Source organism: Myotis yumanensis, unplaced genomic scaffold (genome assembly GCF_028538775.1).
Source record: "Myotis yumanensis isolate MYYU_CA2020_CCGP unplaced genomic scaffold, mMyoYum1.0.hap1 SCAF_13, whole genome shotgun sequence".
Taxonomy (NCBI): domain Eukaryota; kingdom Metazoa; phylum Chordata; class Mammalia; order Chiroptera; family Vespertilionidae; genus Myotis; species Myotis yumanensis.
This window is the reverse complement of record NW_027223764.1, coordinates 40,975,098-41,000,195: the sequence shown is the minus strand read 5'-3', so window position 1 is coordinate 41,000,195 and position 25,098 is coordinate 40,975,098. Positions and strand designations below refer to the sequence as shown.

The 25,098-nt window shown below is 52.5% G+C and overlaps 1 protein-coding gene and 1 long non-coding RNA gene across 3 annotated transcripts in view; one reads left to right on the top strand and one right to left on the bottom strand.

Moving 5' to 3' along the window:
* TSPAN15 (tetraspanin 15) overlaps positions 1-10,361 on the bottom strand; it is a 49,163-nt gene extending 38,802 nt beyond the window's left edge. The window contains exon 1 of one of the 2 annotated variants that reach the window (XM_070432897.1): positions 10,181-10,361. In XM_070432897.1, coding sequence (XP_070288998.1) covers positions 10,181-10,276 — 96 coding nt within the window. In that variant the 5' untranslated portion in view covers positions 10,277-10,361. The remainder of the gene's footprint in view (positions 1-10,180) is intronic. The other variant, XM_070432896.1, reaches the window with a different exon arrangement.
* Positions 9,689-19,327, top strand: LOC139021981 (uncharacterized). Its single transcript, XR_011473582.1, has 4 exons — positions 9,689-9,970; positions 18,151-18,319; positions 18,820-18,956; positions 19,189-19,327. It is a non-coding gene; the product is annotated as an uncharacterized lncRNA (long non-coding RNA).
* The last annotated feature ends 5,771 nt before the right edge of the window (positions 19,328-25,098 follow it).

Genomic DNA, 25,098 nt, shown 5'->3' with positions numbered 1-25,098 from the left:
CCGGAGGCTCTGGGGGCAGAGCCATGCCTCTCCCAGCTGCTGGAGGCTCTCAGGCGGTCCTTTACCTGCCTCCGGCTCTGAGCCGTCCCCTGGGTCTGTGCCTCCTACCTGTCTCAAAGCTCCCCCTGCCTTTCTCTTATAAGGACACTTGTCATTGGATTTAAGGCATATTTTGGCCATCCAGGATGGTTCAGCTCAGGATCCTGAACCTAATTATAAGACCCTTTTTCCAAATAAGGTCACATTCAGATTCAGGGACATAAACATATCTGGCGCTTTTGGGGGCGGGGGGGAGGGCATGGAGCGGAACCTACTCAACCCACTACAGAGCTCACTGGTCAGAGTCAGAAGCCTCCATTCTTCCACTGATGGTCACCAGCTCACCACATGACCCCAAGCAGCTCAGGCCACCTCCCTGGCACTGCTTCTCCCCCACCTGCATCCTCTCCCAGGGCGGCCAGAACTGCGGGCCCCGCTCCTACAGATCACACCCAGCTTCCCAACACGGTGCCTGAGCCTCAGCCGTCCTCCAGCTGGAGACAGTCAAAGGGAGGAAACTCATCCAGCTCACCTCCCAGTGTGTGACCCCCTGGCTCAAGGAACTCCAACCTGTTCTATGGAGACTTTTCCACGTTTCAAAGTTAACCTCAGACCAGGTAAAAGGATGCTGTAAACATAACCAAAAGGAAAACACAATTCTAGAGCCACAGACCCCCCAAAATACATCCTGGTCCCCTGAAGGAGCCCAGCCTCCCACATCCCCAGGCTGGTGGTCTCCACACACCTCCACCAGCCCTTCCTCGCCCAGACTGGGTCCCGCCAACTCCTCCCCCCCACCTCCCTCCACCTCCCACACACCTCCTCCTGCCCTGGCCAGCATGCTCTCTCACTTTCTGGGCCACTCCCTCGGTGGTGCGCCTCTCCCAACGTGTACACCACATTCCCAGCCCACAGAGACTGCCCACGTTGTCAGCAAGGCTGAGTACAGGACTCAACTGGAGAGAACGTCGTCTTGGGAACCAGGCCAGTCCCCTCAGAATTCCCTCACAGACACAGCTGTGAGGTGTGGTTTCCACTCCAGCTGCACATTAGAATCACCAGGGGAAGTTTAAACATGATGGGTGCCCAGGCCTCACTCTAGCCCAGTGGTTGGCAAACTGTGGCTCGGCAAACCGTGGCTCAAAGCCACATGCGGCTCTTTGGCCCCTTGAGTGTGGCTCTTCCACAAAACACCGACTTCTGCCCATGGGCCACAAAGTTTCAATCGCACTGTATGTGCTCGCTCGCACGTGGTATTTTGTGGAAGAGCCACACTCAAGGGGCCAAAGAGCCGCATGTGGCTCGCGAGCCGAAGTTTGCCGACCACAGCTCTAGCCCCATGGAGTCTGAGAATGGGGCCCCGACGTCTGTACTCGTCAAATCCCCCAGGGAGGGAGGCTCCGAGTCACAGGCAAGGCCCACTGGGCTAGCAGTGGGTCACTCCCTAAGGTCTCAGAATTTTATGCCAGCCTTGGAAGCCCCACCCACTCCATTCGGGCCAGGAGACTTCACCCCAACCTGTGACAGGGCGGGACAGGGGCTAGCCTCCACCCGGTGCCAAGCCCCCTCAGGGCCCACAGCACCCGGCACACAATGGGTGTACAGGACCAACCGCCAGACCCCAAGCACCTCCGCAGTCCCCCGACACTGCACCCAGCACAGCCCGTCCCTAGGACCGGAAACAGCCTGGGAGGCTGTGTGACTGGTCCAAGGCCACACGCTGCATCCTGGGAGGGGTCTCCTGCAGGAAGGGGGCGGGCTCTGAGCCCTGACCAGGCCAAGGCTGTTTTCCTTCCACCTTCTGGGCAAATATTTACTTCCCTGCAGGCCAAGATGCAAGCACCGTCATTGGTGGGAAAGCCCCCTTTCAAAAAATTAAACACAACAGGCACCGTTTCCACAGGGAACAACTCTTGTCTCAGGAATGGATGCAAATGGTTGGTTGTGCCAGTCACAGCCCCGCAAGGCCTTCGTCTCCTCAGCCCCTGTCTACCCAGCTCACAGGGCTGTTCTGAGGATCCAATGAGGTAAACAAAGTGGCAGGACTAGTACAAGGTGGTGGCTCTTCCCGTGCCACGCCCCCCATGCCACGCCCCCCCCCCCCCCCAACCCCCTCACCACAGCCAGTGAGCTCCGGGCTCCTGCCCAGGGACACAGCACCTCCCAGCATCTGCCCTGACGCTGACCACACAAGACTCTGCTAAGAGGGCCCTGGAGGCATCTCCCCATCCAAGCCTCGCCCCTGTGGGAGGGACAACGGTTAGTGCCTTTCCACAGACAAGGAAACTGAGGCACAGGGCGTTGTCTGGGACTTGTCCATGGTGCCGCAGCCAGTCAGACCTGGTCCACACCCCACCGCTCCCTCTGAGATGCTCTGCACAGGCCTTTTTGTGGCTGGCTCCTTCTCACCCCTTGAGCCTCAGCTCCTCCTGAAGGCTTCCCTTGACCACCCACCTAAAGCAGGAGGTCCCACCTCTTCCCGCTGCTCCCTAACTTCCTCTTTAGCACGTATCCCGAGCTTGTTTCTTTACTGGTTTGCGTGCCTTCCAAGGTCTGAACTAAGCCTTTCTTGTTTGTTTCCCAATAATTATCACAGTGCCTGGCACACACGTAGACGTCAAGATAGCATGTGTGGCCCTGGCTGGGTAGCTCAGTTGGTTAGTGTCATCCTGATACACCAAGGCTGTGGGTTTACAGACTGAAGGGTCCCGGGTTCAATTCTGGTCAAGGGCACATACCTCGGTTGCAGGCTGGATCCCTGGCCTTGGTCAGGACACATGCAGGAGGCAACCAATTGATATGTCTCTCTCACATTGACGTTTCTCTCTCTCTGTCTCTCCCCCTCCCTTCCTATCTCTCTAAAAATCAATGCAAAAAATATCCTCGGTGAGGATTAACAACAATAAAAAAAGAAAGGAGAAGGAGGAGGAGGAGGAGGAGGAGGAGGAGGAGGAGGAGGAGGAGAAGGGGAAGGGGAAGGGGAAGGGGAAGGGGAAGGGGAAGGGGAAGGGGAAGGGGAAGGAGAAGAAGGAGAAGGACTAACAACAATAAAAAAAGAAAGGAGAAGGAGAAGGAGAAGGAGGAGGAGGAGGAGGAGGAGGAGGAGAAGGAGAAGGAGAAGGAGAAGAAGAAGAAGGTGGTTATGGGTTTAATCCCTGGTCAGGGCATATTCAAGAATCAACCAAACGCCCGGCCGGTATGGCTCAGTGGTTGAGCATTGACCTATGAACCAGGACGTCACAGTTGGATTCCTGGTCAGGCACATGCCCAGGTTTCGGGCTTGATTCCCCAGTGGGGGGTGTGCAGGAAGCAGCCAATCAATGATTCTCATCATTGATGTTTCTATCTCTCTCTCCCTCTCCCTTACTCTCTGAAAAAAAAAAGAAGAAGAAGAATCAACCAATGAGTGCATGAATGAGTGGAATAAGTTGACACCCGCCCAATCAATAAATAAAAATAAAATTTTTTAAAGAGAAAGAAAGGAGGAAAGAACTTAACTGAATATGCAAACAAATTGTCCCCACCTTGAAAAGAACGGCAGGTCAAGACTGGACTCTCCTCCCTTCCACTAAGATGTTGATTCAAACCCACTCAGATCCAAAGGTTCATTCTGGGAAAGGTTTCTCTTTTCAATCCCGTGTCCTGGGCTTACTCAGAAGACACCGCTCCCTGCACGTGGAGCCAGCTGGTACAGAAATTTCATTATCAGCTCCTTATCTGTTTACTGAGCCCCACCCCAGGTTGGCACTGTGAGTCACAGAGAGAAGAGGCACAGGGCAGCAGGGGGAGGAAGGAGGCAGGTCATAACTCCAGCTTCTCAGGAACAAACAAACAAAGGCAGCAAGGTCCCAAGCCAGCCCCACAACTTAACAATCCCTTCCTTCTGGGAGGGGTCACGCACGGAAGCCTAGGCTGGGAGCAAGGAGACTTTCTCGGGCTCGCTTTGCTCATCTGGAAGATGAGTGCGTTGGAACATTCTCCACACCTCTCCCGGGCCTGCTTCTGGTCGTCTGGATTGTAAAGGCCTCGTGGCCAGGCTGAGGGCGGGGGTGGCCTCTCTGCCGGAGGCCCAAGCCCAGGCCCTTTGCTTCCAGATCTTCTCTGACAGCCCATCAGGCATGGGGACCACTCCTCCAGTACAAAGGCTGCCTCCTTTCTGCTTGGGTTTTACTCGTTTCTCTTTGAAATGCTTGCCTAGAACAAGAGGAAAATAGACCTGCCTAACGAATCAAGCACACTTTTTTTTTTAATTTAAGGAAATAAAATACGTACATATACGTACAAGGAGATGTCCCCATGGGTGTTTGCCAACATGTAGCAGTGGTTCCCTCCCAATGTACTTATGTGAATTGCTTGAAATTTCTTAGAACTATGTGCACGTATTTTCACAAAAACAATAAAGCTCTTTTCAAAAGTTAGAAATACCTGCTGGAAACTGAATCTACTTTCTTTTCCGCTTGGCTTCATTTAGTACTTAAGTGGCGTCCAAGCACCTGGCTCCTCCCAGAGCCCTGAGCCCAGAGAGGACCACTTCTTTCAGCAGAAGGAAGTGGCTGGGAAAGGCCATGGGGACCCAGTGAAGAAACTGGAGTCAGACAACCTGGGTCCTGGTCTTGGTCTGTCACTAACTTGCTGTGGGGTCTCAAGCAACTCACTTCCTCTTTCCAGGCCTCTGTTTTCTCCTCAATAAAAGAAAAAGGTCACACCTGGCTGGCGTGGCTGAGTGTCAACCTATGAACTAGGACAGTGGTCGGCAAACTGCGGCCCCTTGAGTGTGGCTCTTCCACAAAATACCACGTGCGGGCACGCACATACAGTGCGATTGAAACTTCGTGGCCACACTCAAGGGGCCAAAGAGCCGCATGTGGCTCTCGAGCCACAGTTTGCCAACCACTGAACTAGGAGATCACAGTTCGATTCCCCATTGGGGCACATGCCCAGGTTGTGGGCTTGATCCCCATGTGGGGCATGCAGGAAGCAGCCAGTCAATGATTCTCTGTCATCATTGATGTTTCTATCTCTCCCTCTCCCTTTCTCTCTGAAATCAATATATTTTTTAAAAAATTTTAAAGGTCACACTAGAGGTGCCTTTAAGGGCCCTTCTCATTCTCAGTCTATGGCTCCTGAGCACCTCAAATGAAGAGGAAAGTAGGAGAAGAAAGGCTAGCCCTTAAGGAGCTGATAGTGTTTCTCATGTGCCAGGCATGGCTCTTAGCATTTCTTACTTATTAATCCATGTAATGATCGCAGCAACTCTCAGGTAGATTTTAATATCACTCAATTTTACAAATAGGGCAAGTGAGGCACATGGAAGCTACTGCCTAAGTCACTCAGCCTATAAGGACCAGAATTGGGATTTGAACTCAGGCAGCCTGGTCCAGAGTCCGCACTCTTCCCCATTTGTTAAACTCTAGGAATATATAAGAAAACACAGGCCAAGCTATGATAACAGGGTCCATGCTTGGACAAAGCAAAGTTAATATCGCCTCTGACACATTACCTTCACTACTTACCCACATCCACTTCCTTCCCACTCACCCCCCTAAGTTCTTTTCTTCCTAATATTACTACTAATATTACTACTAATATTACTACTAATGTTCCCAGAGTGACAGTTCCTCCGTGATCAGCCCTGCCCACTTCGCAAATTCAAGACCTCAGCAACATCTAACCACCCTGCTCGGCCTCTGATCCAGGCACCGCCATCTCAAATCCTTACTTAAAAGACACAGATTTGGACTCGACCACCTCCATGCAACAGGCCTTCTCTGAGCACGTACTGGGTGCCCAGCCCCGAGACCAGCATTTGGAAGAAGATATGAATGAGCCACACCCTGACCTCCAGGAGCCCACAGTCCAGCAAGGAGAAACAGTCATGTAAACGGATCTCTGGACTACCCTGCGGTGAGTGCTAAAAATAGAGGTGTGTCCCCAAGGGGCTGAGGGCACATGTGTCAGAATGATTCACCCTGCATGATGGGAAGAGTTGGTTCCAAGCGCCTCTGGGTGAGGTCATTGCTCATGGAGAATCCTCAGCAACCTACCAGAAGGAGCAATGAACTGGGGGGGTGGACACCCGGGGGTTCATGCCAACTTCGCTGAGCGACTATGAAATATGTCCTCCCTGGGCCCTAAGTTCCCCCTATGAAAGCGAGAGGGCCCCCTAAGAGTGGCAGGAGATCACTGTAAGTGGTTCAAGGTGGGACTCATATTGACTCATGGACAGAAAAGTTCTCATTGCTCACTTCCCTTCCGATCCTCCCCATCGCATAAAGGAGCAAATCTCAGCTTTGGTGCCAGCTTCTCTTGCCAAACTGCTTTTTGAACAAAGAGGGCAGGCCTCAGGTTCACAGCCTACCGCACCCATAATATCTAGCTAGGATTTAATAACGTTGGTTTCCTTGCACTGTACTTACTGTAACCGTTACCTACTATATTTGATGAGGGAATATTATTTTTCCATTGGTAGTAGTGTATAAACCCTTCTTTTAAAAACAAACTTAAGTTTAAAAAGTGAGTCCGTTTATAGGTATACAGCAAAGAACGTTACTGTTGGTAAAACCTCTATGTGGAGCAAGTTAACACTTGTCAACCTTGTAAGCACATACAAAACCAGGCCAAGCTGTCCAATGCTATTGGACACTCCAGTGGTGATTACCACTGGAAGGGAGGGGAGGGATCAGAAGCGGGAACAAGGCGTGGTCTGGCTTCTGCTGTCCATTCTGCTGGTTGTCCTGGTGTTCACTTTGTAAAAATCCATCAAGCTGCATACACTTATTTTTTCAATATATTTTTATTGATTTCAGAGAGGAAGAGAGAGATAGAAACATCAATGATGAGAATCATTGATGAGCTGCCTCCTGCACACCCCACACTGGGGATCGAGCCTGCAACCCGGGCAGGTGCCCTTGACCGGAATCAAACCTGGGACTCTTCAGTCCACAGGCCGACGCTCTATCCACTGAGCCAAAGCAGGTAGGGCTGCATACATTTATGATTGGTGCTTTTCTGGATGTATATTATACATTCACATAACCTTTAACCCAGCAATTCCACTTCTGGAAATTAACCCACAGACATTTGAAGATGCTCACTGCAGCTCAGTTTACAGAAACTAGGAATCGGAAACAACCGGAGTTCCCCAGCTGGAGACCGATTGAATAAATTCTGGCATCGCCTACAGTGAATTCTATGTGGCCCTCAAACAGAATGAGGCAACCCTTAGCCGAGCTTCAGATTTTACATGGATTTAAATGTAAATAAAGAGGTAAGGGGGCAGAACTGCGTGCTTGTGGAAAAACAAGAATATAGCATATGCGCATGTATGTGTCTAGGGCATCCTATGGGAGAATATTAGCTCAGAAAAGAATCACAAGAAGCTGACAATAGCTGTCCCCTCTGGACTGTGCAGGTCAGGGGAGAGGGGTAGGAGGGAGATTTGTCACTGATAACTACTCTTTTGTACTTATAAATGTTGTACAATGCCTTTACTTGATAATAAGTTTTAAAGCCAAGTCTTACAGAAGGTGCATGGTTATGGTAAACATTATGGCTCCTTCCAGACCTAAAGGCTGAGATGAAAGTGTTAGCACTTTGGGCTTATAAAGCAAATAACCCTTGGCACCACTCCTCCTCCCGAGGGATGGAACCAGGCATAATGGGCTTTCCTGTAATGATGTGCAATTAACAGCAAACCCAGTCTCGAACAAATTACTTACTCACACTAGGCTCCCGCCCTGCAGTCAAACTCTGGCCCCTGGAGCTGCCCGGGCAGAGTTGGCAGGTGGCTGAGTCCTTGGCAGGGGTGGGGAGATTTTTAAGCAGAAATAATTCCAGGGATGGTAAGGTGAGCTCAGTTGGCTGAAGAGGAAGGATTCCGAGTTCTGAGACCCACCCTGAACCCAGAGAAGAAGCAAAGCCAGGGCCATAAGGTGGTCTTCTCTCTGGGCTGCAGGAGACAATGGCAGAACAAGGCCTTCCCAATTCAAGATTAGTTTGTTTTTATTATTGATTTTAGAAAGGGGAGACAGAGAAACATCAATGTGAGAGAGATACATTGATCGGTTGCCTTTTAAATACGCCCAGACCAGGATTTGAACCTGCAACCTACGTATGTGCCCTCACCAGGAATCAACCCATGAGATGACGCTCCACCAGCCAGGGCAAGCTTAGTTTAATGGTATAACTTTCTTTTGTACAGCACTTGGCTTGCCCACATGTCCCTCTGTCCTCACATCACTGATCCTAAAAACAGCCAAGGCGGTGTGGAGCACAGTATCAGTCATCCAGTTTACAGATGGGAAAATGGAGGCAGGAGGTGGTTAAGAGGCTGGTCAGTGATTACATATGGAGAGAAGGGGTGAGGCCAGAAACGGAACCCCCACCTTCTGACTCCTGGCCTTCCCTATTTCCCCACCTCCACACCCACCAATGCTAGCCTTCCCTCTCTCAACTCGGACCTTCTGAGAGAAGAGCTCCTGAGGCCAGACAAGCAAGGGGCAGGCAAAGCATCCCAGAATCAGAATCGAGGGGCCCGTGAGACCATCTAGCCCAGCAGTTTTCAACCCTGAGTCCACACTAACATTGGAGAGCTTAAATACGGTAAGTTAAAATAAATACCCATGCCCAGGCATCGGTAGTGTTTTTAAAGCTCTCTACTTGACTCTGATGCAACACTGAATGAGAAGCCAAATCACCCCCATCTCAATCCCACGTTCACCCTGCTGCCTCCCTGGGGTTCCCACCCACATGTCTGTGCTCATCCTCTGGCCCCCAAACATACTGCTCCTCCCTCTCCCACATTACGTAGTGTTCGAGATTTGGATTAGGAGCTGAGCTCACCTAGTTTTCTAGATGGGCTAGTCGCTTAACAGCTCTGAGGCTCCCAACAGACCGTGACTGGCTTAAGACCTCCCAGTGAGTCAGGGGCAGAACAAGATTGGAATATGTGTCTCTTGACCACTAGGCCAGGTCACATCTGCAGAGGGGCCACAGGGAAAGCCAGGCCTGGTGGCAGATCTGACAGTTCCTGCCGGTAGAATAGAGCCAGGGAGAGGCCGAGGGGGAGACAGGCGTGTGCATGAGTCTGGGGGCGATGGGTGTCAGTGACTTCCTCTCCCCTTTCTGGGAAAGTCTGCCCTGGGGCACACGGGAGGCAAGGGCCTCGTCTACACTGGCAGGCCTGGAATCGGACTGTGGGCAGATGTCTTCATTTCCACGTGGGGGCCAGCCTCGTCTGAACTCTCCATAAAGAAACCCAGTCTCTTGGGGACAGTTTACCAGGAGGACCCAGTTTCCTTGCCCACAATTAAAAAAAGGACTTGCACTCCTTGAGCTCTTCCCTGGTCCCTGTGCTAAGTAAGCACTGTGCTCGGCCTACTTCATTGAAGCTCCACAACCATCCTAAACGTTGAATATAATTAGTCTCCATTTACAAGTGCGGTAACGAGTTGAAGGAACTTCCCCAAGATCACTCAGCTCGAAAGTGGTATCAGCAGGATTCGAAGCCTGGTTCATGTCCAAGGACTACCATCCTGCCCCCACCAAGACAGTAGAAGGGGAGGGAAAGCTCAGTGGGCGTGGAAGTTGTTACTAAGCTCCTAAGAGTGGCCGGAGACCTCCCCAGATGTCGTCTGGTGGAACCCTCCCAACCAGCGGCGGGCAAGGCACGCACATCCTCCTGGCACATCCCCCTTCCACTCGGAGGGAACCAAGAGCAGCGGGGAAGCATCTTGCTTGCTCAGGGGCATCAGCAAGTAAATAGTGGGGACCTGGCCGGGAGTCCAGGGCCACAAAGCCTCCTGCACCGGCTGATGGGGAGGGAAACTCAGTAACGCCCCGCAGGCGGGGTGGGGGTGGTCGAGGCGCACGCGGGAGCCAGGCCTACCCGCAGAGACGGCGGAGGACCAAACGGCTGGTCAAGTGCACACAGGTGAGCTAGGAGGTGCTCCTTCGTCGTAGCCAAGCGGCTCTAAGGATCCCGACCAGGGGGCTGAAATGCAGGCTGAGCCAGAATCTCCCCGTTTCCAGGGAGAGGGGGGCGAGGAGCAGCCACGTCTGGACGCAACCCCGGGCTCGGCGCGGGGGCGGTCGAGGGAGGGTGCCCCCACCTCCATCCCCGGGCCCTACTGGGGTCACTCACCCAGAACACTGTGGAGTAAATGACGAGCGAAAACTTGAGCCAGAGGTAGGAGAGGCGCGCGCAGTAGCGCACCTGCTCCGAGTCCCCGCGGGGCATCCTGGGCGCGCGGGGCGCGGGGCGCGGGGCTCCCGGCTCCGTCCCTGGCAGCGAGCAGCCCCACCTGCGGCTGCCAGCCGGGCGGCCCGCCCCGCCCCTCCCCGCCTCCGGCGCCCGCTCGGGGACTGACACCAGAGAGCCGCAATCACAGCCCGGCCCGGGACCAGCCAGCCCCAGCGGCCAATGGGCTCGAGGCACCGGCCCAGCCTCTGGGAGGGGGCGGGATGAGGGCGGGGCTGCAGCCGGAGACCCAGACTAGGGGAAGGGAGGGGAGGGGGCGAGGTTTTTGCAAAGGAGGTCGCGTGCAACTCTGGAAACGGCTGTACTCTTGGGGCGTGAGAGGATGTGTACAGAGGAGCTGTAGGGAGAGAGAGAGCGTGCCCAATCCGGGTACATAGGAAAATGCACTTTCCACCATTGTCAAGAGGGAAGACTATGGGAATAGGTCAGAACCTAACCGCTCAAGTGCTAAAATGGGCAAGACGTGAAGTGTAATAAGGAAGTGGAGTTGCTCAGCCTGAGGAGGGCGGAGAGCCGGGTCTGGGAAGGTGCAGCAGACCAGGGTGGGGCTAAAGGGCCCCCCATGGAGCCGGGACCCTGAGTTTCCTTTTCTAACGGACCCCTTTTCCCCAACCAGTCTTCTCAGTGGCCAGGTGAGATCCCAACCCTGCTCTCCGGGAAGCCCTCCTCCACGCCCATCCTCAGGGCAGCTTAGCGGCCCCCTTCCCTGCACACTCAGCCCAGGTCTGACCCAGCCTCCTCCCACCCGGCCTTCCCCTGCCTGGAGCCAGACCTGACGGTGGGACTCTCCCACAGCTAGATGGCCCCAGCTTGGCTCACAGCTGTTTCCTTGCTTCCCAGGCCCGGTCAGCCTGGGAGTCCATCTGTGTTTGTTGCTTTTGTCATTAAATGTGTGGCCCAGAGGTCACGTGCCAGGCAGTGCTGGGCGGGTCCCTGGTGGCGACTGCAGGAATGGCACCCTTGTCCTGGTCCCTTGTTGTGGACTCCGAGCCTCCTGCACACGCAGACTCCCAGAGGGAGACTGACACTTGGCCAGCCCGACGCCCAGGGCTCTGCCCTGAAGGAAGAACGAACGTAAGGCTGGGGGTGGGAAGGGAGCCCTCCCCTGCCCCGAAGGGTGAAAGGGAACTCAAGTTTCTTGGTGCAAAGGAGCCGGCTCTGTAAGGGCCCCTTGGGTAGAGACATGGAACCAGAGACTGCAGCAGATGGATAACCAAGGTCCAAGAACGCATCTTACCACGGTGTTCAGAGTGGTCCTTTAGCTGGCGGCAGTCGTAACGGTACCAGGTGTTAGACCCGTGGGGTCAGACCAGACCTGGGTTCAGCAACCTCAGTACTTGAGTTCTGGCTAGGAAAGAATTCAGAGCCAAGACTCAAACTATAAGAGAACATTCCATTTAGAAAAATCACAGAGGTGGAAGTAATTCGTAGAAGAAATGAGCTGAGGGAACGTTATAGAGCAGTGGTTCTCAACCTTGGCTGCACATGAGAATCACCTGGGAATCTTTTTAAAATCCTGATTACTGGGCCTCATCCTCTGGAAATTCTGTTTCTTTGTTATGGGGTGGGGCCACAACATTAGTAACAAAGAAATAGAATTTCCGGAGGGTGAGGCCCAGAAATCAGGATTTTAAAAAGATTCCCAGGTGATTCTCATGTGCAGCCAAGGTTGAGAACCACTATTATAGAGGCAAAGGGAGGGCCCTTGGAGCTTAGACATGACGACGATAAACGTGATGCACCTCGGGGAAAGGGAAAGGGAACGGCAGGGTGTACTCCAGGAGGGAGACGCACTGGTCCTCCTCCTAAGGGTTTTAAGGGTGGAGATGTTAGGGGTAGTCCCAGGGGGAATATCTGAACAGAATATTCAGCAGCTTTTCAGGTGTGTCTCTTCAAGGTCTAGCCCAGTGATGGTGAACCTTTTGAGCTCGGAGTGTCAGCATTTTGAAAAACCCTAACTTAACTCTGGTGCCGTGTCACATATAGAAATTTTTTACATTTGCAACCATAGTAAAACAAAGACTTATATTTTTGATATTTGTTTTATATATTTAAATGCCATTTAGCAAAGAAAAATCAACCAAAAAAATGAGTTCACGTGTCACCTCTGACACTCGGTGTCATAGGTTCGCCATCACTGGGCTAGAGTCTAGGTCTCCACTGATTGATTGGTCGGAGCCAGGGCACGGGGTCATTATCCAATGCAGCTGGTCCTGAGGTCAGCTTTGGCCTCGCTTGTCTGGTTTTGCAGCTTTTCTGGGTTTGGAGCTGAAGTACAATTGAGGCCTAGATGTCATCTCTAGGAAGGAAAAGTCAGGAGGTCCAAATGGCATGACCAGTGATATGCTAGAGAGGAAATGTCACCCTGGGGACAAGGCCCCACCCTACCTTTGTCCTTTGCTAGGCACCCAGGGCTTTCCACCATGGCGACCTTCTGTACCTGGCCCATAGTCCTTGCTCTGCTCATGTCTGTCTAACTGCCCACCACACTTTCTGTTCTTTGAGGAGGAAAAAAGTTAACTCCTTGTCCTTCTTTGCTAATTAATAAGCCATGAATATTACTGATACACTTCTTATGGTATTCTCTATGCTAGTAGCTTCCTTCACCCACCCTGCAGAGCCGGTCTTACGCCCACTCTTTGAGGCTTTGGTCTCTACCCCCTAGAGTGCTAGTTCAGCACCTTGTCCCCCGAGGGATTAATCTGTCTCCCTCTCCCTGGGGATTAGCCTCCTAGCTTACACACACACACACACACACACACACACACACACATACGCACACATCTGAGCCCTGTAAGATGCCCTGGAAAACGAAGCTGAGACACCCCTGCAGAGGGAGCCTGGAGCTCTTTGGGGCCGGCACAGCCTTCCCTGGGCTCCTGAGCTCCTTCATCGTCCCTCCCCACCCCCAACCTGAACCCCAAGTGCTGAGAGCTGCCCCTCAGCCATTTTGCAGACACTGAAACCTCAGAAGTGACAACCTATTTTCAACTTTGTCCTCCTTTTGCTAGGAGCTCTGGGCTGGGGGTCAGCAGGTCTGCTGCCGATCCTGGTTTTGCCATTAACTTTCTGTGACACTTAGAATACATGGCATAGAGAGTGTGACATGCAGGTGTGAGTGGGACCCTGGCTGCAGATTAGAATCACCTGGTGAGCTCTAAATGCGTCTTGATCTCCGAACCCCATCCCAGTCAAACCAGAATCTCCACCTAGCGGTGCCTGGGAATCGCTGTTCTTTTAAAGGTCTCGGCACTTTCTAAAGTGCAGCCAGGACTGAGCATCCCTGGTGTAGAGGTAGTCATGAGGGGGAGGTGGTCAGCCAGCATTGTATCAGAAGGTCACACAGCAGAGGTCACAGCCTATCCAGCCGTATGCTGATAAATGCGTCATAACTGTCACTCCATGGGGGAGGACCCTGTTGCCAATTTCCATAGTGTAAATACTTCCACCACATCTGATTTCACATTTCCAACTCAAAATAAATTAACCTGGGAGTTAAACAAACGTACACGTCACACACAATCAGTTCAGCCGCCTCTACAGTTCTCCGTGTCTACATCCACCCTCACCCCACCCCCAACCTTTCCTGATTAGCATAGAGAATGCCACAATGAGTGTATCAGTGATATTCATGGATTATGAACTGGCATAGCAGGTATTAGAAATGAGCTCCCCTTTGGGGAAATTAGTAGTATTCGAGCTGTGTAGATTGGCTAAAATGGTTTGGGGTCACCACTAAGTCCTTGTTCAGAGTAAACGAATCTCAGCCCTAATGGGTGTGGCTCCGTTGGTTGAGCTGCATTCCATACATCAAAAGGTCACCCATTTGATTCTGGGTCAGGGCACATGCCCTGGTTGTGGGCTCCTCTCCAATAGGGGGCCTGCAGGAGGTAGCCGATTAATGTTTCTCTCTCTCTTTCTCTCTCTCTCTCTAAAAAATCAATAAAAACATTTTGAAAAGAAAAAAATCACTTAGGGATGATGCACCGAGTTGAACCCTTGGGGATCCCATGTCCCACGGTATTCTGGTTGCCTGGTGTAACCACCAGTCTAACTCAGTGGTCGGCAAACTGCGGCTCTCGAGCCACATGCGGCTCTTTGGCCCCTTGAGTGTGGCTCTTCCACAAAATACCGACTTCTGCGCATGGGCCACGAAGTTTCAATGGCACTGTACATGCGCGCCCGCACGTGGTATTTTGTGGAAGAGCCACACTCAAGGGGCCAAAGAGCCACATGTGGCTCATGAGCTGCAGTTTGCCGACCACGGGTCTAACTGAATCCTGCCTCTACACTGCTGTATTTTCCTTAGTGGCCCTTTATGGCAAGGTGGTCGAGCACCTAAAAGGACCCAGAGCTGGGCCTTCACTGACCTCATGGAACAGACTATATGAACCGGTTTTGTGACTACTTGCTAACAAATGTTGGTTTCATCAATATTTGTATGGGCAACAGAATTTGTTCTGAGATCTGCTTCCATGATAACTTGGCAGGCAGCTTGCAGGGTGAAATAACCCTCCCTTTTAGTAGCTACGACTGTGCATGGAAAAGAACCTCAGGGTTGGGTATGACCAACTCGGCTTGCATGTTTGCATTCGTGCCGCTGGACAAGTGACTCTCTCTGTGCCTGTTTCCCCATGTGCAAAGCCATGAGGTGGACTGTTTCTCTTCTAGCTCTAACAGTCTTGGCTATGGTCCTCACAGTCAAGTCAGTCAACAAATGATACTGAGCTTTGCCTATGTCAGGCCCTGCTCCAGGCTCTGGGCACAGCTGTAAACAAGATAGACAAGAGCTTCTGTTCTCTTCTGTTCGGGAGTGCGGGGTTGTGGGGACATGCAACATGTGTCAAACAAACACATGCCCTGGCCAGTGTGGCTCAGGTGGTTGGACCGTCATCCTGTGCACCGGAAGGTCCTGGGTTCGATTTCCAGTCAGGGCACATATCTGGGTTTCGGGTTCAATTCCCAGTGGGGGCACATATGGGAGGCAACTGATCGATGTATCTCTTTCACATCCATGTCTCTCTATCTCTCTCCCTCCCTCTCTTTCTCCCTCCCTCTCCAAAATCAATTTTTTAAAAAACATACATGAAAAGGGTAATTGCATGTAGTGACATGTGCTAAAGATCTGGGAGAAGAGCTTCCAAGTGAAAGAAACAGCAGTGGAAAGGCCATGAGAGAGGAAAAAACTTGGCAAGATCCCTGGGGCTCATGCAAGGGATCAAGGGAGAGTAGAAGGGGACGAGGTCAGAGACAGGGGCAGAGCCTCGTAGCTTTGATAAACGGAATAGGTGTATGTATTTCCAGTTCCAGTGAGAGTCACTGGGAGGTTTTAAGCCAGGACCTGATACAGAATCTGATTTATGCTTCAGGAGGCTGCTGCATGGAGGATGGACAAGAGGGGGCTGGGGCTGGGGCTGGGGCTGGGGCTGGGGCTGAGGGGAGGAAAGCTGGTGGGGAAGCCATTGCAGCATCCCAGAGCTGAAGGCTGTGGCTTGGACTAGGGACACAGCACTGGAAATGGTGACAAGAGGTGCACTGGGGCTGTAGCTTGGAGATAGAGCCAGCAGGACTTACTGCAGAGTGGGTAGGAAATGTGAGGGGGAGAGAAATCCAGGATGATCCTCTGAGTGTTCTTGCCTTGCGGAACTCACTAGATGTTGCTGTCCTTTCCAGCGGCGAGGAAGATCAGAAAGAGAGGGCATGGAAGGAGACTGGGTCAACAATTACTTTGGCCATTTCATCTTTTGAGATATCTTTTCAAAGTCCAACTGGAGTTGACCAGGGAACTCAGAGATGAGGGTTAGGTTAGACGACATAAATTCGAGAGTCATCAGATCAGTTTAAACCATGGGCCTACAACGTGTGATCATCGAGGGAGAAAATGTAGCAAGAGAAGAGAAGACAATACGAACAGACCCTGCTCCAACACGAGAGAATGGGGGGCTGGCAAAGGAAACCGACAAGGTCCAGCTGCTGAGGTAGAAGGAGGATGTGGCCGGAGAGGTGACAGGAATGTCTGGAGAAGGAAAGGCTTCAAGAAGCTAAAAGAGATGCGTCATAGGACTTAGTGTCCTGGGAACTCGCCTCAATACACCGAGGCTGCAGTTATGTCCTGGGAGGTCAAGTGGGAGCAGAACAGTGAATTGACCGTCAGCTTTGCAAGATACCGGTCATTGGAGACTTTCAATGATGCAATGGAAACAAAATCTGATTGAAGTGGATGGAGGAGAGAAAGGAAGGGGAAGAAATAGAGGAGGAAAGTACAGATACCCCAGGAGTGAGCACTCGCAGGCAGGTGTAGGCAACCATTCGGATGGGAGGGAGTGCATAGGTGGAATTCTTCCCCACCCACCAAACGGCCTCTCAGGCCAAATATGCAAGAGGTAGCCTCTATGTTGGAGATTTTAAATGGCCAGGAATTCATTGCCGCATCTCCATTGTTAAAGAACAAAATTCAATGGAGTAAATTTGAAGATCTAATTGGCTTTATTAAGCGATTCATGAACCAGAAGAGCGCTCGAGGAATTGTACAAAATGAAAGTTGTCCAAAAAGAGGCTGGGCCTAAGTTAAAAGAGTAGATTACTTCGGGCAAGGACAGCTTCCCATCAGATTACCTCACTGGTGAGCATCAGGGAATTCCAGGCCGATTGGTTTAAAATTCCACTCCTGGGAGCGGTCGACTCTCCAGTTAGGTTACCAGCGGTTCTCAACCTGTGGGTCGCGACCCCTTTGGCGGTCGAACAACCCTTTCACAGGGGTTGCCTAAGACCATCCTGCATACCAGATATTTACATTACGATTCATAACAGTAGCAACATCACAGTTATGAAGTAGCAACGAAAATACTTTTATGGTTGGGTCACAACATGAGGACCTGTATTTAAAGGGCCAGAAGGTTGAGAACCACTGGGTTAGTTCCCCCGTTTTAGCTTGGTGATGTGGTTCAGCCAACGTGACTCCGCTTTGGCCCATTGTTTCTTTTCTTAATAACAAGAGGCGGATTCTGCCTCCCCACCTCTTGCATCCAGGCTGGCTCTTGGGCTTGCTTTCACCAATGCAATGTGAGTGCAGCGAGTCTGAGTCCCAGGCCTAGGAATCAAGAGGCCTTCCGGCTCCCGCTGTGCGCCCTCTTGAAATGCTGCTGCCGTGAGAACAAATGTGAGCCAGTCTGCTGGAGAGACCTCCAGTGGTGGGACCGAGGTTCCTGGCTGACAGCCACCAACTAGCAGACCTGTGAGTGAAACCACCTTAGACCATCCAGCTCTCACCCCCACAGCTGACTCTGTCTACTCGAATGAGTCCAGGCATGACTGGCTGAGCCCAGCCCACAAGCACCCACCTAGAATCATGAACTAATATGTCATTGTTGTTTTAAGGCACGAAATTCTAGAGTGGTTTGTTATATAGCGAAAGCTAACCCGTCAGTCTTAGAGTCAGAAAACAAATAAAACCCACCAACTCAAATACTTACTCCCTTCTTTTTCATCTTCCTCCGATTCTTCGCCCAAAGTACTGTACTTTTATTTTTCTAATTGATTTTGAGAGAGAGAGAGAGAATGAATGAATGATTTGTTGTTCCACTTATTTATGCCTTCATTGATTGATAATTGTGTGTGCCCTGACCAGGGATTGAACCCACAACCTTGGTGTGTTGGGACAAATGCTCTAACCAGCTGAGCTACTCGGCCAGGGCAGTACTGCACTATAATTTATCTTAAGAAGAGACTTCAGCTGTCCTTCGGGTTTTCCTGGACTCCTTCAGTGCCACCCCCTGGCTGATTTCAGGCCACGTCTCCTTCCCATCCCATCCTAACGCTCAGCGATGTCCGTTTATTCTTTACCGGTTATTCAGTTGGCATCAGGCACCGAGCTGTGGGCTTTCACATAATCACCTCTTAATTCCTCACAACCCGTGGAGTTTGATGTGGCGAATTGCTGGGGTCCAGCCCCAGCGGATCCAGGGGTTCCCAAAGGTGTGGACGGAGTCGGCGGAGAAGGAATGACACGGAGGCAATGTTCAGGTGATCGTCATAGCCAGGTTCCTTTTTTTATTGTCATCTAACATCTGTATATATACTATTTGGTCCCAGTTCTATCCATTCTATACAAAAGGCCAGGGGGCTTCCCAAGTCCATTCAAAGTTTACTCTATTGTTCCACTAAACTACAAGGAAGTAACTGAAGGAGGTCACTCCAAGCAAAGATCAAAGCGACCAACCACCCTTCTGACACTCAGTTAAAGGGTTTATTGATAAAAATCCTCACCTGGGGAAACAACCTTTCTTCTCCTAGCCAGGTTCCTTCCCCTATTGTCCTCTTACATCTGCATTTATCCTATTTGATCTCAATCCCATCCATTCCATTCCAAAGGCTAGGGCGTTTCTCATCTCCATTACAAGGTCCCTTGAAACATCCCTGCAGGGACTGCCTCAAGTAGCCAGGGTGGATCGGCTTCCAGCAGCGAATCGCACTTTACAGATGAGGAAGCTGCAGTTCAGAAGTAACTGACTTTTCTCCGTCAGGAACTTCAAGTGCTTGGTGACCCAGCAAACCATGTGCCTTCTACTCTCCTGCAGCTGTGGCTTCACCGACACTGGAATGAAATGGCTTAACAACGGGCTTTAGAAAGCAACCAGGAACAGCACGTGCAGTTCAAGTCGTGAGTTTAACGCTGCTGAGAGTAGAAGCTGTACCTGGGGTTGCTGTGGGGTACTGCACGATAGTAGCTCCCTGAGATTCTAAGTGTTTTGTAGAAAAGGGATCTATGGAGTCTGGGAATGCCGCGGGACTTCCGAGGAGCCTTTCACATGAGAATGGAGGGGGGGTGTCTCCAGAAGGAAAGGACACTCAGCCCTTCGCAACTATATTTAACCGTACGCTCTGTTTCCCAGGCACCGAGGCTGTCATCTCACAGCGCAGCATCCCTCGGATGTCCCTTTGGAAATGCTGCCCCTGGGACTGGCTTCTAATTTTTTGGACTGGAAAGTGACCTAAAGTTACATGCCGTGTACTTAAGAGGAGAATAAAAAGCAACAGAGATTTTTTTCTGCTTTGTGTCTGACTTTGCAAAATTACCGAACTTTCCCTGCTGGGATTGTCAGATAACCAGATCGGTCTGTGATCTTACTGCCTAGGGCTCTGCAGGGGGTGAACTCGGCCGGGGGAGGGGTGGGGGGAGTCCAAGGGATTCTGGGAAAGAGCCCCCAAGGAAAGCCAAATGCTCATGACTCAGAGCAGCCTGGGTCAATCCAGAGGTTTTTCATGCTGAAGAGCTGCCTCTACAAGGCCTGCTCCTTCCGGCCCCTCTCCCTGCTCCCCATCACTGCCCCACAGAAGGCTGACTGCCCTAGACCCCTCTCTTGGCATCCATAATCTTTCTCTTACCCTTGGCTGCCGGACACCCCTCCTTACAGTCCCAATCCCAGGACTGTTTCTGGGGCTTTCAAACCCCCCCGGGGACTTCCTGCCTCCTTCCAGACAAACAGGACCAAGTCACCTAGACGCCCACTGTGCTCTGCCCCTCCCCACCCTGTTCTTCTTGAGACCTGATCCTGGACCAGCTGTGTAAATGTTTCCTCCCACAGAGGTCAGCCAGGCCCGCCTTCCTGCTGCCCGTGTGCCAGGCTGCCCCTGACCAGCTGTCTAGAGCAGACGTCCTTAGGGGCAGCTGTGGGTGTGCGGTAGGGGGTTGGGGAAGACAAATGTGAATAACCTAACTGAGAGGTCACAGGAACTATCACCAATAGCACAGCTGTGCCATGGAGCCCTGTGCAGCCACTGAAAGTGAGGTGGGGGGTCACTGGGGTGGGGGGTGGGGGTTAATGGGGGGAAGGGGAGACACCTATACTACTTTCAACAATAAAGATAACTTAAAAAAAAGTTATGTGGGGAGGCATTGAGTATTGAGGGAACTGATCTTCATACACTGAGACTCTTGACTGTTTGGGGACCAGGTGGGGCCTAAATCAGGTTCTTCTAATTCTGAGACCAGCAAGGCTTTCTCAGCCTCCATCCCCAGGGATGGGCTGGGGAACAGGAGCAGGAGCAATGTCACAGGAGAAGCTGCTGTTGACCTTCAGAAGGAGACACCTGCAGAGTCCTGGGGAAAGTGCCCCCCTGCCCCCCTGCCCCCCCATCAGAGCCCAGAGCATCAAGCTGGGAGGTCCCGAATCTGGCGAGTGGGAGGGTCCTACAGGGAATAGTCCGTCCAGGCTGGTCCCAGGGCTGGGAGTGAGGTCAGAGCCCAAGAGGCTTCTGTCTGCTGAGCCCGTGAGCCTTTTTGGAAGGGGACAGGCTCTGAAAGCACATTGCCTTCGGGGGATAGACGGATGCACGCGTTAGGGGCAGCCCACGGGTCATTCAGTATTGGGGCGCTGGGATCCAGGTGAGGAGGGACTGTGGGAACCAGAAGGCCTACTTCCTGATATGTTTGGGGAGGGGAGGAGGAATGGTGCAAGTTCAATACGATCATAGATTTCCCCCCAAGTGTACTGCCCCTCCACGTGGAGGATGAGGTCGGATATGTATGAAGACAGGCTCTGTTCAGAGAAAAAGGGGGGAGAGCTTCTTCTTAGTGAGACACCAGCAGGTGGCTAGTCGTCTTCTGTGCAACCTGGTTTCCCAGCCTTGATGTCTCCACCACCTTTGGGAGCTTTTCCTTCCTCATCAAGTGGCAGGTCCTGTGGCTACATGTCCCTGAGGATGGCATGAGGCCTGGCCCGCTCAGCACATGGCCTTCAGCTCTCCCAGGAACCCCAAGTGACTGCAGATGGGAGTCTCGGCTCCAGACCTGCGGGCACCAGCCACGCCCTGGCCGCACATGTGGCTCCCGGGGCGACTGGGAGAGGCTCCTCACCACAGTCCCACCCTGGGACCCCGCGGTGCGTGGGCCTCTTCCTCCCTCTCTCGCCTTCTGCATCCCCAGGAGAGAAGCAGATGCCCTGGCAAGACGCTTCCTTTCTCTGTCCCTTCTCCTGGGATGGTCAACCGTCCTGTTTGCCCACAGCTGACGGTGGTTTGTGGTTTGTGGCACATGGTACGTCCAGTTTTAAAACTGGAACAGTTCCTAGAAACCATAACAGTTTGCCTGGAGCTGGGGGTTTGCTGGGATGCAGGACATTTGCTGCCGAAACCGGCAAAGTCCCGTACAGAAGCAGGACAAGCCGGCCACCCTACTTCTTTCCAGCTTTCCCGCCATCTCCCAGATGTGCAGGGCAGCAGCCAGTGGTGAGAGAGCCTCAGGCGGTGCCCTCTGAGGGAGGCGAGAGCAGTGGGGGGAGGACTCGGGATGGGACCAGTGTCCTCAGCTGTCTGAAGGCGGGCATGGGGGAGAAGGGGGTGCCGTGGGACAGAAGTGGGACCGGTGGGACATGGTGCAGGAGAGCCGGGCTCCCTGAAGCAGCACTGGGTTGTGAAACATTTGATTCCGTCAGGATAGGGGGGCAGGGGGCACAGGACACATGACAGCCCTACCACATGAGGCCAGCCCTGCATGAGGACCCTGGGAACGCTAGTGACCCTCTCTGGACACCTGTGCATCTGTGACGTGGGACCTTCGAGGTAACCAAATGAAATGATCAAGCACTGTCCCTAGAACAAAGCAGGAACTAAATAACTGTGAGTCCCATCGGCCAACAGCTGACACACGTCTGTCCAGTCCAATGAGGGATGGACCAGAATCACTGGACAGGGGGTGGGCAACACCGCGGAGACCACAGAACTGCTTCCCTCTCCTCTCGGCCCAGGCACTAGCCCTGTGCCCCCACCCACCTCCTACGACATTTGTCCTCTGCTGACTTTCTCCATCAAAACTTTTTGCAGCCACCTACCCATGCGGTTGGGGCGGTGTTTGTGTCCCGCATCATGAATGAGAAAAGAGAGAGGTTAGGGCAGCGGTCACCAACCGGTGCTCTGCAGACCACTGGTGGTCCGTGAGGTCCGAAAGGTTGGCGACTGCTGGGTTAGGGTGTTTTCCATGGGCCACTGAGGCAGCAGCAGGAAACCAGCACTGACAGTGGTGGTTCACGGAGTGCCAGCGCCGGGAGGACCTTTAGGTAGCATATGACCAGGCCTCGTGAACGGACACATTGCTCATGGTTTACGCTTATACTAGAGGCCCGATGCATGAAATTCATGCAAGGGGCTCGGCCGCGCAGCCACGGCGGGTGGCTTGCCTTGGCCTGAGACAAGCCTCGGCAGCTGCCTTGGTCCTCACAGCCCTGGCTTCGTCTGGAAGGTCGTCCAGAAGGACGTCCAGTCTAATTAGCATATCACGCTGTTATTATTATAGATTCCGTGCCCTTTTCTACATGTGTACCGTATTGCGCAATAAAAAGTTTGATAAAAGAAAATTGTCTCAATCTTATTTTACTTTGCCTTTCCCTGAGGATTAGTGAGGTGGAGTGTACTTTTATATATCGACTAGCCATTTATAGTTCTACAAATTCCTGTGTTCATCCTTGCACATCCTGCAGCCGCTCTCGGATTAAGTGGGCAATGCCGAGGCCGACAGGCTGAGAAAGTGCCATCCCCACCTTCTCTCCCCAGGGGGACCCCAGGCTGGCCTCACAGAGCTGTGACCGAGGAAGGCTCATGGAGCGGGTGCCAGCAGGGCCGGCCTTGTTGGGGCCCAGCCGGGAACTCCGGGAAAGTGTCTGGAACACGGGCTGACGGGTGCTGGGCAGTGGTGGGCACCCGGCTTCCCTCAGGAGGGAGTGCAGCTGCTTCAGGGGCTGTGCTGCTGGGGGAGGAGGGGCGCCTCAGGCTCCCTCAGGGTCCGGGCCATCCCGGGTGCCCGGAATGGGGGTGGGGAGCACAGAGGTGGGTCTGGACTTGGTCCGATAGCTATGAGGAAGGGAGGGAGGGCTTGGAGCACTCAGAAACCCCCATCCACCCGCTGGTCTACACCAGGAAGTTACAGGCCGAGTCCTGCCATGTGCTGGTTGCTGTGGGACCCTCAGCAGCCCTTACAGGCGGACGTCACCATCTACAGTTCACAAAGCACTTCCACCCACATGTTGAAGCCCTTCCCACTCCTACATTTACTTCAATGTGGGCCCTTCTCCACTAGATTGTCAGCGCCATGAGGCAAAGACGGTCTCACCACCATGGTATCTGGGCGTGTGCTGGGCACATGTAGCTGCTCATTAAACACAAGTCAGCTGCCTTTGGCCACGAGGGCTGACTGCTTGTAGCCCGTCTCAGGCTGCAGAGTTCTGCCCTTCTCCTCCAGAAGTCCAGCGACCCAGGCCCTGGAAGGAAACTGTAGGGTCACCGGGACGGTCAGTTCTCTTCTCTGAGACTTTCTGACTCCTTTCTCCCACTTCCTGTATTTCCCCTCAGGCATTTCAACTTCCTCTTTCCTGTTTGCTGAGCAGCCAGCCCGGCTCAGCTTCAGCACCTACTTTCTGTCTGACATACCCAGTCCCTCCCCGCCCTGCTCAGAAGAAACAAAAGGCCTTCCCTTAGCAAAATATCACTTTCTGTTCCCAGCATGTGCCGGCTGCACTGTTCTTTCTCTCCCCTGGGCCATCAGCACAGCTTCGTGGGAATCAAGCCAGGGTGAGGCTTGGTCCCCGACCCTGTGCCCCGTCAGGCAGCCCTTTAGGGTCTGAGCAGGGACCAGAGCCAGGGTCTCCTTCCCACTTCCTACGCTGCCTCCTCAGGCTTCCCTCCTTCCCTCTCCACGAACTCTCCACACACAGAGCAATGCTTCTCACCTTCCCGGGAAACAGCCCCGAGGGTTCCACATGGCTGCCGAGAAACCAGGCCGGCCTGGGCTTCTGAGGGTCGAGTAGGGGGGCTAGGGAAAGACCCCTGTGAGGGTAGGCTACCTTTTGGTGATTCATTCTAGAGGTACCTGGTCATTAAAGTCAGCTGGGGATGGAGGGAGCCATGGTAGGGATTTTTTTTTTTTAGTAAAATCCAATCCTCCTCTAATTTTACTCTCTTCTGAAGCCAATCAGCTGCCCCCGAACATCGTCTTATGCAGCATTGCTCAGACATTTTTTTAATATTACCCAGAAATGTAGTTCACAGTCTAGCCTGATAAACACACAAAACACACACTGAGCAAAAGTGCATGAAATAAACTCGCTTTACCATGTGATACACTCTCACATTTTCTATACTATCCCCTTTGTCTTAACACTAGTCATAACCCACTGTTTGAAATCACTAATAGAATTCAAATTCCTGATAAATACCTCTAGCAGAGCCCTACTAGACCTGTTTTATCAAACAGGTAAGTCACACCTGGATTCCCAACGTTTGTTTGCACAATGCCCAGATATTCAACTATAGCAGAACTTTTATAAAATTGACTCAGGTAAATCCTAAAGGTTTTTTGACTGAGCATTGCACATCCCTTACCCCTCCCCCTGCCACTCACTGTCTGTGTCACATAACCAGGAAGTCTTGGGGGGCCGGCGGGGCGGGGCGGGGGGGCATCAGAGGCCACAGAGCGGGCAAGGTGCAGGTGCAGGGTCCACTCTCCTGAGCTAGAGCAGGAGGACAGTGATGGGAGAGAAGGCACGTCTTTCTTTGGGGATCAGGTAGAAGGTAATTGCTTGTTGAACACACAAAGTAGAACTAGCAGGAAAGACAGAAGGGGATCCTATATAATAAAAGTGTAGTATGTAAATTGTCCCCTCCACCAGGAGGTCTTCCAGGAGTTCAACCAGGGGGTGGGGCCTGCGGGGGAAGGGAGGGAGGCCCCAGCTGGTGGCCGGCAGCCACTAGGGACCCTACCAGTGCACAGATTTCGTGGAAAAGGTTATGGGAACTCTGAAGAAGATGTAATT